The sequence below is a fragment of the Melanotaenia boesemani genome, chromosome 18, assembly GCF_017639745.1.
Source record: "Melanotaenia boesemani isolate fMelBoe1 chromosome 18, fMelBoe1.pri, whole genome shotgun sequence".
Taxonomy (NCBI): domain Eukaryota; kingdom Metazoa; phylum Chordata; class Actinopteri; order Atheriniformes; family Melanotaeniidae; genus Melanotaenia; species Melanotaenia boesemani.
In genome coordinates, this window is record NC_055699.1 from 24,590,003 (window position 1) to 24,607,415 (window position 17,413).

Below are 17,413 nucleotides of genomic sequence, written 5' to 3' on the forward strand. Positions count from 1 at the left end.
TTTTATTTGGCTTATCGATAGAAAAGTAGACACAAATGCTTGTAAATCCCTGGAATACAGCCAGATTTTAATGACGATGTGGTGAAATGTGCAAATTGTGCAGATTATTGGTGTTATTTGACTTTTTTGATCAAATAGAATAAACTGATGTTTCTAATGTAATGAAAACTAATGTAATGGCTTCAAAACCATCTCCAATTAATTTTTTGTTGAATACACAGGAGGCTCAGCAAGGCTGAGTTTGTTTTGTTTGGTGTTTTTGAATCTGCTCAGTCATTTTGGATAAAAACAACCTAGTGTGTGTCTAAATCATCTAAAAGTATCACCCAGAATCACCCAGAAGAAACAGCTCATGTAAAAGTAAGAAGAAAAAATGGACTTTAAACATGGTAGAGGAGGAGGCGACGCTAATGGAGTGGTTTTCTGGAGACAAGTCAAACCAGCTGAGAAGAGCAGAGCTCCACCTGAAAGCAACAAAAACAACTAAACACTCATCAGACAGCTGTGTGCTGAAGGTCACCGTTTGCCTCCCAACACGCTGCTTTCGTTTGTTTTAAAGATCTCTTTCAGCATATTTCATTACTCTCTTTAACTTTTTAATTATTATTATTCACCTGACATTTGTCTATAAAAAAAGCCAGAATCACATGCACACGTACACATTCATGTACACAAAGTATAGTATATACTATAAAAAGTATATGCATGTGTACTGTAGTTTCATTGTTTAATACATACCCAGTTTATTTTCCAACCCTCATAAATATTTTTCTTTCCATACTTTTCTGTATAATCAGCCTGTTCCACAAACTGTTCTTATCCATGCTCTAATGTGCAGTCATATTTGCAACAACCTGCTTTATATCTGCTTAATTATTTACACACCACGTCTCCACATCCTCCCCATTTTCATAGACTTCACATAGTTTTAGTTTTTCTCTTCATTGCTGGAATGAATATATTATTTCTACTTGTTTTCTATTATGACTTGGATTTTTGGAAAACTTTTGGACTTGCAGCTGTTTTTGGTTTGGTACATCAGTAAAGTCACCATCTGGTTGTAACTGGACATGTGATCTGGGTTTGCTTCTGTTGGTCAGAGGTGAGCTGGACCTGGAAAACAAGGTTTATAATACTAACAGCATCTTCCACAGGTCTTAATGGAGGTTTTCCTTCCTGGTTCTGCTTCTGATTTTCCTCTCCACCGTGTCCTTATTCAGCTCAGGATGGAGGATTGAATCAAAGAGAAGATTTGATCCAATCCCTTGGTTATTTTAGGTTATAATGTTTATGAATTAGCTGAATAGTTATTAGAAATGTGGATCATATTATGGGTTTATTGGCGTTTTATAATCAGACTACGATTAACTGGATTAAATTGGACTGTGTCTATAAAAGTACTTTGAGATGATTTTGTTGTGAGTTGGCAAAAATCTAAATTGAATTAATATTCTTTTCCTTACAGATAACTTGATTTAGTTGTCATGGGAACAGAACAGCTAGGTGTATTTGTACTATTTAAAGGAAACGCTTTGCTCTTTCCTCCCATCTCACCTTTGTTTTCGAACGTGTTTCGAAATGGCGCGGGGTGTATATCACCTAATCATGAACAGAAAAGAGTAATTTTGAAGTTTAATCTTGAGTACAGTAAAGTTGGAGGTGGCCGTGAACGCATCAGTCAATCACCTAAACGCTGCAGGACGCGTTCAAGGTAAGCTGAATCCGTCATGTGGTCTGAGCCGTGCTAACTCACTTTATGGGTTTATTGTCGCTTATATTCTTATAATTACTCACCGAAAAAATCTTTAAGAGAGAAAAATCAGCTCATCAGGGCGAAGAAGCGTTTTTTTGAGAAATCTTAGTGGCGTCTAATGAGTTAAGTTTCATCTTTCAGCTGTAGCTAAATTGTAAGATACTACAAAAGTAAGTGATTCAGTCTTATTTACAGTCAATTTAGCAGGTAAAATGCTTGGAGTTGATCCCGATGATGGATGCTGTGAAAATAAACCCACCACATGCAATAAAACGAGCTCTCCGTGCACGTGAAACAAGCCACCTTCAGGCTGCAGGATCAGAATCAGGAGATACTGAAAACATGAAGAAAGACCAAAACCAAAGTCTGCAGCTTGCAGGTGTTCAGTGTGTTGTTTACAATGCTGAGTTGTGCAAAAACTCGAAAGAACTCAATTCAACTTAGTTCAATTCCAGACTTTATTGATACAAGGACTCAGTTAAAAATAAGAAGAGATTGTCAGAAACTTAATAGACTAAATTATGTGCTTAAAAATGGCAGCTCAAATCAAACACCAATAACACAAAATGTTTGGGACATCTTGTGAAAATGTAAATAAAAACAAAATGCAATGATTTGTAAATTTAATCAACTCATATTTTATTTCCAACAAAACTAACAGTATATCAGATGGTGAAACTGAGAACTTCTGCCAGTTCATGGAAAATTCACCAACTTGAGACAAACGGGTCTGAAAATTGTGGAACAATTTCAGAAAAATGTTCCTCAACATACAATTGTGAAGACCTTGAAGATCCCACCATCAACACTGTATCATATCAAAAGATTCAGAGAATCAAGAGGAATCTCTGTATGCAGGGGAACAAGGTTGAAACAGTTAAATATGAGCTAATATTTTCTACAACACAGTGTTCCAACTTTTTGGAATCTGGGTTGTATAAAGAATATATACTGTGTGCTATTGGCACAGCAAAAACCAGAGCAACAATACCCTCTGCAGGCACGGTTGTTATATCGACTCATTCCTCATTTAAGTGCAGTATTTGAGTTTTATCTTCTGTGTGCAAAACAGAGTAAGAATCAGATGGAAAGATAGAATGGGATGTCTGGGATGTTGTTCCAAAGCTGCAGCAATGAGAAGTTTATTCCGCAGTTATTGCAGGGGTTTAGTGTGGTGTGTGATGATGGCTGGGTGGCAGACTAGGGACCAGTCTGGTGGTTCTGGTGCAGATGGATGTGTATCTTTTCCCAGGGGGTCCCAGGTGGCACAAGTGATATGTTGGGTGATGCTGATCACACAGGATTTTCTTCACTTGTTGCAGACAGCAGGCTCTGTACATGGTGCTGATCTCCAGGAGACTGGTCCTCATGATTTTCCCAGTTGTTGTCGCCACCATCTGGAGTCCTGCAGAACCACACAGAGAAACTGTAGGTCAACATGCGACCAGTAGCACAGTGATAAAGATCCCACCATGAGGGATTTTATCTGTCTTCAGTTTCCTCTCCTACAGCCGAGGTGATGTTGATGCCTTAGGACAGGCTCTCCATCACAGCCACACCCAGGATCTTAAAGTGTGTGATTCTCCACCCCGTTGCTGTCAGTGGACAGTGGAGCATGAATGGAGTCTGCTGTACTGTGGAGGACCAGGTTGTTTATGGAAGATATGAGACATCTGAAACCAGTAAATTAGACTGGTGAAGAGTCTGATAATGTTGTAGAAAGTAGTGAACATTTAATCTGTGTAGCACGTTTGTGTGTGGTCAGAGATTACAGTGAATGAAAACTAATACCTTTAGGTTCAGACTTCTTAGAACATTTTTCTAAAGCTTTTCTAGAACGAGGATGGAGTGAAGTGGAAAAACAGCCCTAATGCTGCATACTGGGAAGTTGTGTGTGTTTTCAGTTTCCAGACTTTGCTGCCGGCTACCAGCCTCCTCATGGACGTATACGTAGATCTCTGCCAGTCATTTGGGTAAGTCTAATAAGTCCTTCAGCTTTCTCTAGATCTCAAGTCTACCTAATAAAATGTATACATTTAAGCAAACTTATTCAACTTTATGAGATAACTGAATATTCTCCCTGGTTTCAAAAGATAAAAAGTTGGGCTGAATTGATTCAGGAATGTCAAGCTGATCTTTTCTACAGGAACCTCAGGAAATATTTCACTCTAAGAGCATCAGGCAATTTCTTTATTACTCTCTCTGCAGAAATGAAAATCACCAAGTTAAAATCTACAGCAGTTCCATTCTAACATACACTCACCGGACACTTCATCAGCTCCACCTGTTCAGTTGCTTGTTAACACAAATATTTAATCAGCCAATCACGTGGCAGCAACTCAGCCCATCTAGTCATGTCGACGTGGTGAAGACGACTTGCTGAAGTTCAAACCGAGCATCAGAATGAGGAAGAAAGGAGATTTAAGTGACTTTAAACGTGGTTGCGGGATTTTCCCACACAACCATCTCTAGTGTTGCCACAGAATGGTCTGAAGAAGAAAAAATATCCAGTGAGCAGCAGTTGTCTGGAATGCAGCAGATGACACACCGGGTGCCTCCTGTCAGTTAAGAACAGGAAACTGAGGCTACAATTCACACACACTCACCAACACTGGACAATAGAAGATGGAGAAACGTTGCTGGTCTGATGAGTCTCCATTTCAGTTCCACATTCAGATGCTAGGCTCAGATTTTGCTGGAAACATCATAAAAACATGGATCCATCCTGCCTTGAATCAATGCTTCAGGCTGCTGCTGGTGTAATGGTGTGGGGGATATTTTCTTGGCCCACTTTGGGCCCCTTAGTACCAACATGGCCTGGTTTAACCACCACAGCCTACCTGAGTATTGTTGCTTTATGACCACAGTGGAGCATCTTCTGATGCTGCTTCCAGCAGGATAATGTATGTATCCATGTTTTCATTCAGTTTCACAGCTGGTCCAATGAGAACAAGATAGTTGAGCTTAAATAATTACAGCTGCAGCCATGTTCATGTTGAGACTTGTCGTGTACAAACACTTTTCCTGTGCACCAGTTTGCTTTCACTCCTTCAGACAAAACCTCATTTCCTTTGAGGTGTGTTACAGGAAGAAAAGAAGAAAGGGAACAAAAATATCCATGAAAGTTCCTCCCTTAGCGTCATAAAATGATAACTAATAATATAATAGTAATATAACTAATATAACTAAATAACTAACCATGTCAGGTAATCGTCCCAATCTTAGGAAAATTTTAATTATAGTTTACAATAAAAAATTAATTAAAATAGACTAAAATTGTAGTTTTTACAGTTGAAGTCATTCATGCATCACATGTAACTTGTTTTTATTTAGACTTCCTTTGTGGATGGCAGCTTTGCTCAGCGCTGCCCAACGCCTCAGGAGTGACCATGCCCGTCGCAAGAGAGCCTACCGGCTTCTGCAGAGGAAGCTGGTCTGTATTTAAGCTATAATCTTTATCTGATATAGAGGTTTTAACCACAGAGCAGTGACAGGACGCTTGTTTCAAAGTGCAGACCTGTGATGGTGTGTGTGTGGGTTTCCAAGACAACAAGAAAGGATTTATTTCAGGTGCAAAGAGAGCTTCTATGGATGGATGGAAGAAATTCTAACTGAATTTCCAAAAACTAGTCTTGTGTTGTTACAGCTACCCAGTCATCATGACAAACTTCATCCACCTCTCACTTGTATTCCAGATGTTCCAGAGGGTTGGTGTGAAGGAGGGGAGTCTTCATCAGCCCACCTACGTTTACCCCGAGGAAGTGAAAATGTTGATGCGCGCTGCATTCCCAAAGGACATCTGTGACCACCCGAACCCCTGCCACGATCAGGTGAGCTTCTTATTGTGCTTTATGTGGAATCACACACACACAATTTGGATCAGGTTTATCTCCAGCTTCAGGTTAATTGGTTTAACCTCCTCTTAACACTGCCTCTTTTTCTGCAATTACGTACATCTTCACAAACTACAAGGGCTGTATGTTCAGTCTTGGTCTCTACAGAAAGCTGAGACAGGTGAGATTACTACAGAAGTGTCAGAATCAGGATATGTTACTGTGTCAGAGTAAATTCACCTGGAACACAGTAGAAATCTCCTACAAACCCTACATGACTCTCAGTTGAAACCAGAGGATAGCAGCCTAATTAATCTAGAAATTAATAAAGAAGTCCTAGGAATTAGTATAGAAATCCTAGAAATGAGTAAAATAATATCTGATGAGGACCTGTGTTACAGTAGAAGATAAAAAGTGAAGCTGATCGGTTTTCCAGATGTTTTAATAGAGGTGTTACGCAGGTAAATATGTCAGGAATATCCTGTCATGTTGCTATGCTACATGTTAGCATTGCTGCTTCCTGGTGTCTGCAAACATCTTCTGTACTGCACGTATTTCATGCTGCCTCCTGTACAGGACTCATGTGAAGAAAAGCCTAAAACTAAAGTTGCAGTGTCATTTGTTTATTTTCTAACAGTATCTGATGAATTAATAGATGTGACCAAATGCTAGTTTAAAAAGTTGCTGTATAAGCCTGTAAGGCTACTCAGAGAGGATTGTGTTATCTTTGCTGTATGTGTGTTTCAGGTGGTGTACATCACTTTAGAAGATCTGCATCGAGTTGAAATCAACTGAAGTTGTGACTTTATTTATCTTATGTGTGCTTTTATTGATAATGCACCACTTAAAGTTACAGATCATTATGGAAAGAACAGTTTTGTATTGTAGGAAAATTAGTTGTAGGTAATGTGACGTTGTTAGCATGTTTCAGTACGTTTGATCAGTAGTGTTACAGAACTAGTGACGCAGAGTTGTTTTATTCTGCCTACTTTGTTTCAGCTTTATGTGTCTTTATTATTTTTCAATATTGACTCTATCTGTTGCTTTGGCTCTTCTTGAATTAGTTTGTGATCTAAAACATCTGCCTTTCACCAAGATTGTGATGCTGGAGCTGAAACGTGTGTGTTGCTCATGTTTCCCAAATTCATTCATTCTGGAAAATGTAGTTTGATGGTGCTGAAGTGACGTGAAAGTGGAATGATTAAAGAAAAGAACCCGTCAGTGTTCACGTTGTGTTCTGATCCCACACGAGCAGGAACATAGTTGCGCCAGCAGGAGGCGCTGTAAGGCAACGTTGATGAAGCTGATGGGTGAACAGAAAAGTTTGTTGGACTTGAACGCGAGTTGTTGATCCCCTGATTAAAGAAGAAGGAAAAAAACAAAAAACAAAAACGCGTTCATCCAGGAAGTCCTCTCTGAGCGCGCACTCACCAGCGCGAGGAGGTGTGAAGCTCAGCTGGTGTCATTAAAGTTCAGAAACCAAAGTAGGACCAGGACCTGATGTTCGGGTGAAACCTCTCGAGACCAGGCAGTGATCCACCAGAAGTCCCGGTTGGGACATCGCGAGGCGATCAGGGGACCTTTGTGGATCATATAACCTCCGGAACCGGGTCTGCATGGATAACTCGGGGATCAGAGAGTCTGCGGCGGGGACCCGCACAGACGACCCGCGCGCTGATGAGTCCGATCAGTCCGGTTTAACGGACAGATACCGGACCGCCAAGTTCAGCCTGGCGGCTTACCTGATCTGCTGGACTCTGCTCAGATGGTACCAGGTGAGAGTTTCTACTAACTTTTTAATTTTATTTCTATTTGACCCATCAGGAGCAACAGTTACTCTTCATTAACTCGCATCTATTAGTTTGAATCTTTCTATTATATTCGTTGTAATGATGATGATGATGTCAGCAACCTGATGAAGCAGATATGGGCTCAGCATTTAAATCCGGGATCATCATAGACCCAGCTGCCTCTTTGGGCCCCTCGGCCTTTTGTTGCATCCATTCATACAGCTGGATGCTGGAGGTTTCTCAGTGCTGGGGTCTCTGCCTGCCTGGCATCACTTTGACTCAGACACAGACTCATCTAGGCCTGGAACTAACAATTATCTTTACTATTGATTCATTTAATCATCTGTTCTCCAAAATGAGGACGATCTGGTCTGAGATTTGTCCAGTCAGTCCAAAAGTCCAGAATATTAAATCAGTAGAAGGCTAATTATAGACTAAGCTTCTAAGAATGAGGACTCACTAAGATTCCAATAAAATCTAATTAAACCGAGAAACTGCTTATAAAACAAGCAAATTCAGCTTTTCATCTAGAAGGGCTTGGAAACAAGTTCTTAACTGTTTAAGCATTAATTCACTTTTATTATTGAAAATAAAGTTTAGTAGAAATAAAACTTGAATCCCTCTTGGTTGGGAAAGCCTCCCCTCCCATGCAGATGAAGCTGTTATGTATGCAGGCTGGTAACCATGACGACTGAAGTGGCTGTGATTGACAGTTGTTAGAGACTCTTCTTGGCTCACTTATTTTCACACAGGCATGTTGAATTTCTGTAAATCTCTTAGGAGGCACTCAGTGGAGTTGGATTTCTTTTTTTTTTTCTTTTATATAAAAGTGACTCCATGTTGCTTCAGTCTCCTGCCTTGCTCTCTTTCAGTTTTTTTTAACTTCCTGTGAGCACTAACGTACAGTCCTCATGGTCATTGTTGTTGCTGAACAACCAGTGTTTAGGTGGAGGTGAGAACATGTTGGTCTGAATTGCAAATCTGCATAAAAACAAGTCCAGCGTTTTATTTTTTCTGCCATGGTATGGGACAGAGCGTTGAAATCTGGAAGTGTCGCAGACAAAGAAGCTGTTTTCAAATCCAAACGATTGTTCTGAATGTTTTTGGTGCCGTTTTTGTAACCTGATGCGTCTGAGCTGATGTTACAGGTCATGGTGAGATATTTACAGTTACTAAAGTTTCATGGATGAACTCCTGTGGTTGAAAGCCGGAGCGTCTCCTGAGAACAATAAGTTAGTCACATGATCTGTTGTCATCCATCTCCCTCTTTTTATCGCTGTATCCTCTGAAGTGAAGGTTGAAGGTGTGTAAGTTGGTAGTTTGTCATTCTTTAACTATTTTACCAGGCCTAACCAGTATCCACTATACTTTTTTTTGGTTGGCTTTTCCTTCCCATCAGCATCGCTGAGCTTTTATGATGCTGGTGTTTTTGGGTTACCACTTCCTTAGACATCTTGTAGCTGCTCATTACAAACTGCTGTGTGTCTGTGTGGAAATGAGGTTAAAGTCTGAACGATAACTGCTCTCACACAGAAGGTCATTACTGTTCAGATGAGCTTCATCTTTACACACCAGCTACAGAGAGGAGACTAGATTGCAGGGAGAAATGAACTAACTGTGTGTATAATGTACAACTACTGGTTATAAAGCTGGATGTGACTTGTTCTGCTACTTTTTTAGAATCTGGGTTGGTCTTGTGGAGAAAAGGACAAAAAAAGAACATGACCAAACATCCAGATATTTGGATGTTGAGCTAGTTTTCCACCAGTAAAGCATTTAGTGCTTCCCTTTAATAACTCAGCAGGTTAAAATTACATTACAAATTTGTGGTTATACATCTTTGTTGGTGATCAGTGTTTACTACTCGCTCCTTACATTGATTATTTTCTTACTGTTGATTGATTGAGAAACAAGTTCTTAAAATATAAGAAGACAGAGGTGATTTGAAAAAATAGAAAACTTGAGTCCATGAATTATTTCATTTTCCAGATACGCACACAGTACCAGGTTGGCAGGTTGGACCCTTTTTTCCACCAGAACTGCCTTCGTTCTTGGTGTGATAGATGGAACCAGGTGTAAGAAACCTTCCTCAGAGGTTATCTCCATATTGACATGACAGCATCACACATTTGCTGCAGGTTTGTTGGCTGCATCCATGATGAGAATCTCCTGTTCCACCACATCCCAAAGCTGCTCTACTGGACTGAGATCTGGTGACTGTGGAGGCCGTTGGAGTCCAGTGAACTCATTGTCATGTTCTAGAAAGCAGGTGGAGATGATCTGAGCTTTGTGACATGGTGGATTATCCTGCTTGAAATAGCCATCAGAAGATGCTACACTGTGGTCATAAAGGGATGGACATGGTCAGCAACAATACTCAGGCACGCTGTGGTGGTTAAACCATAATTCCCTGTAAACCCTAGAGATGGTTGTGTGGAAAATCCCAGTAAACACTCAGACCAGCAACCGTGACACATTCAGAGTCACTTAAGTCTCCTTTCTTCCTCATTCTGATGCTCAGTTTGAACTTCAGCAAGTCGTCTTCACCACATCTCAATGAGTTGCTGCCTTTCGATTGGCTGATTATACATTGACGTACAAAACACACCGATTAATAACCTGAAAATGCAGCTTTAGAGCTTAATTAGAAAAGAGCATAACAGAAAGAAAGTCACATCCCTAACTGACAAATGCTTACCCTTCACAACTGTTCTTGTCTTTGCAGTGCTGACTGCTGAGACAAGTAAAGTCATGTCTTCAATCTGCCTGCAGGCTGATTTCTGTTCAGCAGCTGCAGGTTTTTGCATGATCGCACCATAGCCAACAAACCTGATCAACCATCTGTAATTTATGGGCGTCTCTCAACATCCAGCATGCCCTTGTCTTTAGTGAGACATCTTTTAAGGTTTTTATGTTTGAATGGAAAAGCTTGATCAAACTGAGTCATTTCTTTTAACCTCCTTTTATCCTCTAGAATAATAAAGCTACCCGTTTGGTTTGAAGAAACAGTTTATTGCATCATGTGACAGATTGAAAAAAAATGGAGCAAAATCTGTGAGGAATGTTTCCAACACCGAGCGGAGGTTGGGAAAGTTGGCTCAGCTGACTGCTTGGCTGGATTTGGGCAGGTTTTTAATGAAGCTAATGATACATGTAATAATAAATGTCATGTCATGTTATATTATATTTTATAAATTTAATATTTTTTTAACCATAAGTTCCCTGTTTTTGTTTTTGTTACTTACTGAAATTACTGAAATAATGTCACATGAGTTAATAATGATAATAATAATTACAGGTGAACTAAGTTTGCTCCACATGCAGCACTCATCAATTATAGTATTACTATTATAAATGTCTGCTGATCTTTTCATCCATTCATTCATTCATGTATTTTTTTTATCTCCTCAGAAACTCAAATGCAGGTCTGCTTCTCTCCAGGTAAGAATGTTTTCTTTCTTCTTTTCTTTTTTTAAGAACTTGATGATTTGTTATAACATTCAACCATTTAAACTAAACTAAACTAAACTAAACTACTACCATCTCTATAAATTAGTAGAAACACAGTTCCCCCATATAAAAACTTGCATTCAGCTTTTCACGCAAAAGTGTGACACATATTTATGATGTAAATGTAGAGAAACTCAAATAAGAAAAGAGCAGTAAAAACTATGAGGGGTCGTTTCAGTATTGTATGTGAGAGCATTTCAGTATAATGTATGAAAGGTTTCAGTATACTGTGTGAATGACTTAAATGTGTCTGTGAGAGGTTAATTCTGAATAATGTCTCAAACGGCCCCTCATAAAAAACACTGGGTTGATGCTCAGTATTGATCAGAGTTCTGACATGATGTCTGCACTGTGTGCGAGTTAAATTCTGTATCTGTACATTGTCAGGAGAGGGATTTTTTCAGGTTGTGGGCTGCACATTACAGACTCTGTCCAGCTATGTTCTCTGAAGCCTTGCTCTGAGTTTTGTTGTACCTCTCGTGGAATGGTAGCTCAGATAAATGGACTATTCATTACTGGTCATTGCAGGTTCTTATAAAGCATCCGGGTAAAAGTCCCGAACCAGCTCAGTTGTGGTTTATAATCTTTTCCTCCATGGTCATGGACTTTGGTGGGGTCATCATTACACTCAGGTTTGTGACATAGTCGTCTTGTATGGAAGCCCTGCAGTAACTTCTGGTGTAGGTTGTATCTGCTGTGTAACTACAGAGGCTTTTAAAGGATTGCTGGCTTTTGTTTTTGATGTTGCAGCTTTACGATATAAAGTTACTCAAGTTTTTAAAGACTGAACTAGAGAAAAATGTAGCCGGCGACAGCCTGAACAATCACCTCGGTCTCAGTGGTTCTGAGTGACCACAGGCCCGGACTGGCTCATGGGAGAAGCACCCTAAGTGGCCTGACTGGTCTGCTTGTCAAAAAACAAACAAACAAAAAAAAAACATGTGCATTACATCGCTGTGGCTGATTGGCCAGCCTGGCATTGGCACCTCTGCACAGACAAAATCATTTGTGCTCGTCACTTGTCACTAATGATGGTGAATAGGCAAATTTATGGTTTATATTTAATTTATTGATCAACACGAGCGAAGCGCGTGACGGTGGAACAGCTGAGATGTGGAGGAACGTGGTGGAGAAATGGACTCCAAATAAAAAGATGAAAGAGGGAAGACGGTTTAGGGGGAGGCAGCATGTGTCGGAAAATTTCAGATATTTTCAAATCAGCAGCAGCGACATCACATGAGATGTTCAATAAACGAGTGAAGGAGGAGAGACGGAGGTGTGTTACACGCTGGAAACCTTTATCTGAACATAACATGATGAGTACTGAGATTCTCCATCACCCTTTTTATGAAGCTGTATTAATGATCCTGGTACTACCGCAGTAGTAATGACCCTGGTACTACCGCGGCAGTAATGATCCTGGTACTACTGCTGTAGTAATGACCCTGGTATTACTGCTGTAGCAATGACACTGGTACTACTGCAGTAGTAATGACCCTGGTACCACTAGGTCTGGGACTTACTAAGAGCAGGAATGATGGCTGGGGAGTTCAAGGAGCCCTAAATAGCTACTGGACAAAATTTAAGTGGTATGAACAAGATAATATTAGATTTTATCTGTTGTCCAAAACTGTTATTGGAAATGAGTCAGAACTAAATAAAGATTTAAAACAGTGACTGTGCAGAGAGCTTGGACCTGTGGCTGGAAGGATGGTCATTTTTTATTTATAAAACATGAACTTGTGTAAAGCTGAGAAAAGTTTCTGTGTGTTTCTTATAGAATAATAATCTGTTTGTAATGCATCACCATGTGCCTCAGTTAAAACTCTTGCCTGGTTTTACAAACAGCTTACAGTTTCTAGACTCCCTTCCTTCCTCCACCCTCCTCCTCTGCCTACACTTTCTTTCATTGGCTTTTCTTGTGTGGTTAGACTGTAAGAGTTCAGGCTGCAGTAAGGAAAAAAAAATTTGGCCTGCACTTCTAAGAAGAAAAAGAAAGTTTTGTTCCGCCTGCTTGTGCTGCACAAGACAAGCCACCACAGGATGATTCTCCGGCTCTGCTATGGCACAGGTGAGGTGAGGCTGTTTTTGTCTGAGTAAATTTTGGGAATGTTTTGACAGAAGAAGAGTTCAGGTCTGCAGAGTCATTTTATGTGATGGCATCAGGAGTTATCTAACAGTTAGTCTATTTAGCTTTTTCAGTGTTTTCCTTGATTGAAGGTTAACTCTAACTGAACTCTTATACATCACAGGGACATAATAGATCCATTGCTCTTATTACTGTGCTACAGCCGGTGGGGAAATCTATGGCTCTGAGCTTTAGGGCTTACTTAACATTTTTGTGCACTAAGGAATTGGGTTAATTCTTCAGCTGCAATTAATGTAAGAGGTTCCAGATCGGGGTCGAGTTCCTGCTGCAGTGGAACAGTGAAGCGTGCGGTGGAAATATTTCACTCATTGTGAATTTCTATTTACTGTAAATGACTTTCTAGTAATGGAAAAAGAAGTCATTCACTTATTTAACACCACAGTAGCAAATGTTTACCTTTGCTTTTTTTGGTTTGGTAAAGTTGGCATTTGTGTATGCTACCATATGAAAATGGTTCCATTTTGCCTTGGATCGACTCTTCAGGCTGCTGCTGGTGTAATGGTGTGGGGGGATATTTTCTTGGCCCACTTTGGCCCCTTTGTACCAATGTGGCCTGGTTTAACCACCACAGCCTATATGAGTTTTGTTGCTGACCATGTCCATCCCTTTATGACCACAGTGTAGGGTCTTCTGATGCTACTTCCAGCAGGATAATGCACCATGTCACAAAGCTCAGATCATCTGCACCTGCTTTCTAGAACATGACGATGAGTTCACTGGACACCAACGGCCTCCACAGTCACCAGATCTCAGTCCAGTAGAGCAGCTTTGGGATGTGGTGGAACAGGAGATTCTCATCATGGATGCAGCCGACAAACCTGCAGCAACTGTGTGATGCTGTCATGTCAGTATGGATTAAAAAAAGGAAAATTTCCATCACCTTGTTTAATTTATCACACCAAGAAAAAAAGGGGTCCAACTTGGTACTAGAAGCAAATGGAAGTGGAAATTTTGCGACTCAGGCCAGCTAATCTGCTAAAAACTTACAATATGAAAATCATGTAAGTCATAAAACATGAGCTCACTCAGAGGCAGTCTGGTTAAATTACCAATACTAAACACATCTCATGATGACAGCATCACAATGCAGTGAGGTTGCATCCAATATATCCATTAATATCCATCCACCTCTTTTCTAAAAGTCTTAATCCTACTCAGGGCTGCAGGGGTGATGGAGCATTTCCCAGATGCCATGAGGTAAGATGTGCGGGTCACCCTGAACAGGTAGCCAGTCCATTAAAGGAACAGAACAAACAATCAAACACACTCTCCTTTATTTTCATTTAGAATTAGGACTGTGGGAGGAAACCAGAGAACCCAGATAAAACTTCTGCAAGCACAGAGAGAACAGGAAGCACTGCCATACAGTCACAGTGAGAGATTCAGGGCAAACATTTACACCTGAATTACCCCTCAGTAGCAACACAATGTTTGGTCTCAAATTGCACATGTGAAAACAACCTGAACCAACCACACAGGAAGTAATATTGTTAATATTGTCAAGAGACATTACAAAAGTGGGAATTTCCAAACAAAGACTGAGCCACTGTAAAGAAACAGTAGAGTGACTGTGGTCCAGGCTGTGGATTAGATGTCGCGGTAGTACAGTGGCCATTACACAAATTGAATTTGGACCCAAATTTCAGCTGATAACTGCTTTATTGGCCAAGTAATTGCTGTTTTTTCGTGGTTGTACTATGACACACCATAAGCTCAAGGACAAACTAAAAGTCCTGCCTTTACCTTCACATGAGCTGGTAATTGTATAAAGAGTTGATGGAAATGTGTGGTAATACAACAGCTCCTGGATCAGCAATCAAAGATCTTCTTACGTCTGAGGCTCAAGTGAGGAGAGATGGGGAGAACAGCTGATTAAAAGTGCTAAGTTAAGTCTCATTTATGTTCCCTTTATGCACGTAAATATGTACATCCATTTTCATTTCATTTCGACATTGTCAAATGCTGCCCACGTAGTCGTGTGGGTGCTTTAAGTTGGCGTAATCATTAGGCAATACATCCACCAGAGGGCAGTGCAGAGTTCAGAGTACTTTTGAGTTTCATTACCAGTTTTAGACAATAGATCATGGCCACGGTGGACGAGATGATAACAGTGCACAGTCACAGAAAGAGACATAAAAAGAGGCAGCACTGTAGACGGCAAACAACTCCTGATCCATCAACATCCCTGTAAAAAGCCTGCATCAAAAACACCTGACCGTTGCATCAATGAGTAGGTCTCTCTATGCCCGTCGTGCCTGATCAGCGGCAGTCATCAGCTGATTGTGCCACTCCTATGGATGGTAATCAATTCAGGGTCAGCTATGCACAATGAAGCCGTACAACATTTACACCATCAGGGAGTAGCTAACAGGAAGTAAAAGTGAGGCTCGATCACTGTTACACAGAGGAGCATAGGAAATGTAGTGCTATTATTCAGTGGGAAATATTTAATTTTCCATCATTTTATGAACTTGATCATTTTTTGTAGATGGCTTTCTTTTTTTTAACAAACTTTTTAACTAATCCATACAGTACTTACTCATTGTCAACACTTAACTGTTTTAATGCATAAAACCTGTACTTCAATAACTTTTTTATCTGAGGATTCCAAATAATTTTAAAAAAAGGATAATTGGGAAAGGATTCAGATGTATTAATCAGAGATAACCAAAGTCCCCCTAAAAAAGGAACATTTTAGAGGATTTAAAAGTATCAGAAATGTGTGTCTGAGTTCCATGGTTGAGGTCTTGATGGAAAAAGCCTGATCTCCCTTTGTCATAAACCGTGATCTGGGGATAACTGGAAGGCCTGTATCTGATGATCTCAGTGGTCCAGAGGAAACACACCAGGTCAAAAAGTCTGAAATGGATTTTGGGGCCATTTAGAAATGAATACAAAACCTAAGAGGAAGCCAGGTAAACAACCACAGGGGTGACATGCTCATTCTGTTTCAAACCAGTAATGACTTTTTCTGCAGAGTTTTGAATAAACTGTAGGTGACAGAGGGCGTTTTGACTGATACATAAGCACAAAGAATTACAGTAATTAAGTTGGGAACAGACAACACCTTGAGTGGTTGCAAGAGCAACATGTGAAGCCTTAAATTGGCATTGTTGATGCTAAATGATGTTCAGCACTGACTCAGACTATTCTCTGACAGCAAGTTCAGCATTCAGAAGCAAATAAAATCAATCAAATCAACATTGGACAAAAGGCTAACAGTGCAAGAGCTTCAGAAATTATGCTTTTGATCAAATGCCGATTAGTTAGAAGGTAGAATGAGCCAGCAGGGGCCAACATCAGCCAATTTCTTATGCATTTAGATATAATTAGCAGTCCATACATAGCCTGATTTTTCTAAATTTATCAAAATCTATACTACACGTGTTTTACCAGCTTAAATGATGAATAAATAAAGGAACATCTGGCCCCTGAAACCATCCTTTAACTTGAATGTGAACCTCCCTCCCCCAATCTGAAACAGTCTGCACCTTCACCTTCTGTTTATCATATGGCAGTAAAGGATGAAGCAATAAAAATGTAAAAACAGCAAATAAGAATGCGGTTCCTGTCAAAGACCTTTTTGATCAACAGGAATGAATAAAGCAAGGACATGGAGGGGGACGTTTTTCAGATCTCTGGTGAATCTATCGGAAGCAGGCTGTGGTTATAGCTGCGATTTGATGATTTCCATGCTTCCTTTTCTCTTTTGCCTTCTCTATCTGACAAACACTGTCAAAATGTAGGACATGGATGTTGTTAGCAGCCCTTCCTCAGTCCCTGTAGCTTTGTAAACAAGTCATCAGTAAATTAGTGTGTAGAGGTGAAGCAGTCACATTCTTGTCGAGGGGTGGGCTGAAGCCGCGTTGATGGGGCGACGGGCTGCGATCTAGATCTTTACAAATACATGCACAGTTGACAGAAGCGGGAATACTCTGGAGTTTATCTCATTTCTAATACATCAAAGCTCAAGAGAATGGATGGTGAGGGAACATTCAACATTTCCCATACCCTGCTATATTCATGGTTGTGAGATCCTTCATTTGACTTACAAATTGTGGAAAAATTTTAGAATATCCCTAAAAAATTATAAAGACCTTTAAGATCTCACCATCTACAGTGTATAATTTTAAAAGATTCAGAGTCAGGTATGGGTTTTTTTTTTCTGTCCGATATGTGGGGTTCAGGTATCTGCCGATACTGAGTACAAATCCTATACCTGTGTTATTTTATTAAGAGGGCTATTAAATTTATAATTTGAATAAACTGCATTTACTATATAGTATTATTCAATAGCCTAGCTTAGGTTAAACTCTAAAACATCAATTAACACATGAAAACAAAGATTGTCACAGACATTTCTAAAATTATTGAGTAG

At 40.0% G+C, this 17,413-nt stretch overlaps 1 protein-coding gene across 1 annotated transcript in view; it reads left to right on the forward strand.

The window, feature by feature from the left end:
• The first annotated feature begins 7,006 nt into the window (after window positions 1-7,006).
• The window catches only part of arhgef4 (Rho guanine nucleotide exchange factor (GEF) 4), a 104,277-nt gene continuing 93,870 nt past the window's right edge, over window positions 7,007-17,413 (forward strand). The window contains exons 1-2 of the mRNA XM_041967773.1: window positions 7,007-7,361; window positions 10,788-10,817. Coding sequence (XP_041823707.1) covers window positions 7,203-7,361; window positions 10,788-10,817 — 189 coding nt within the window. The 5' untranslated portion in view covers window positions 7,007-7,202. The remainder of the gene's footprint in view (window positions 7,362-10,787; window positions 10,818-17,413) is intronic.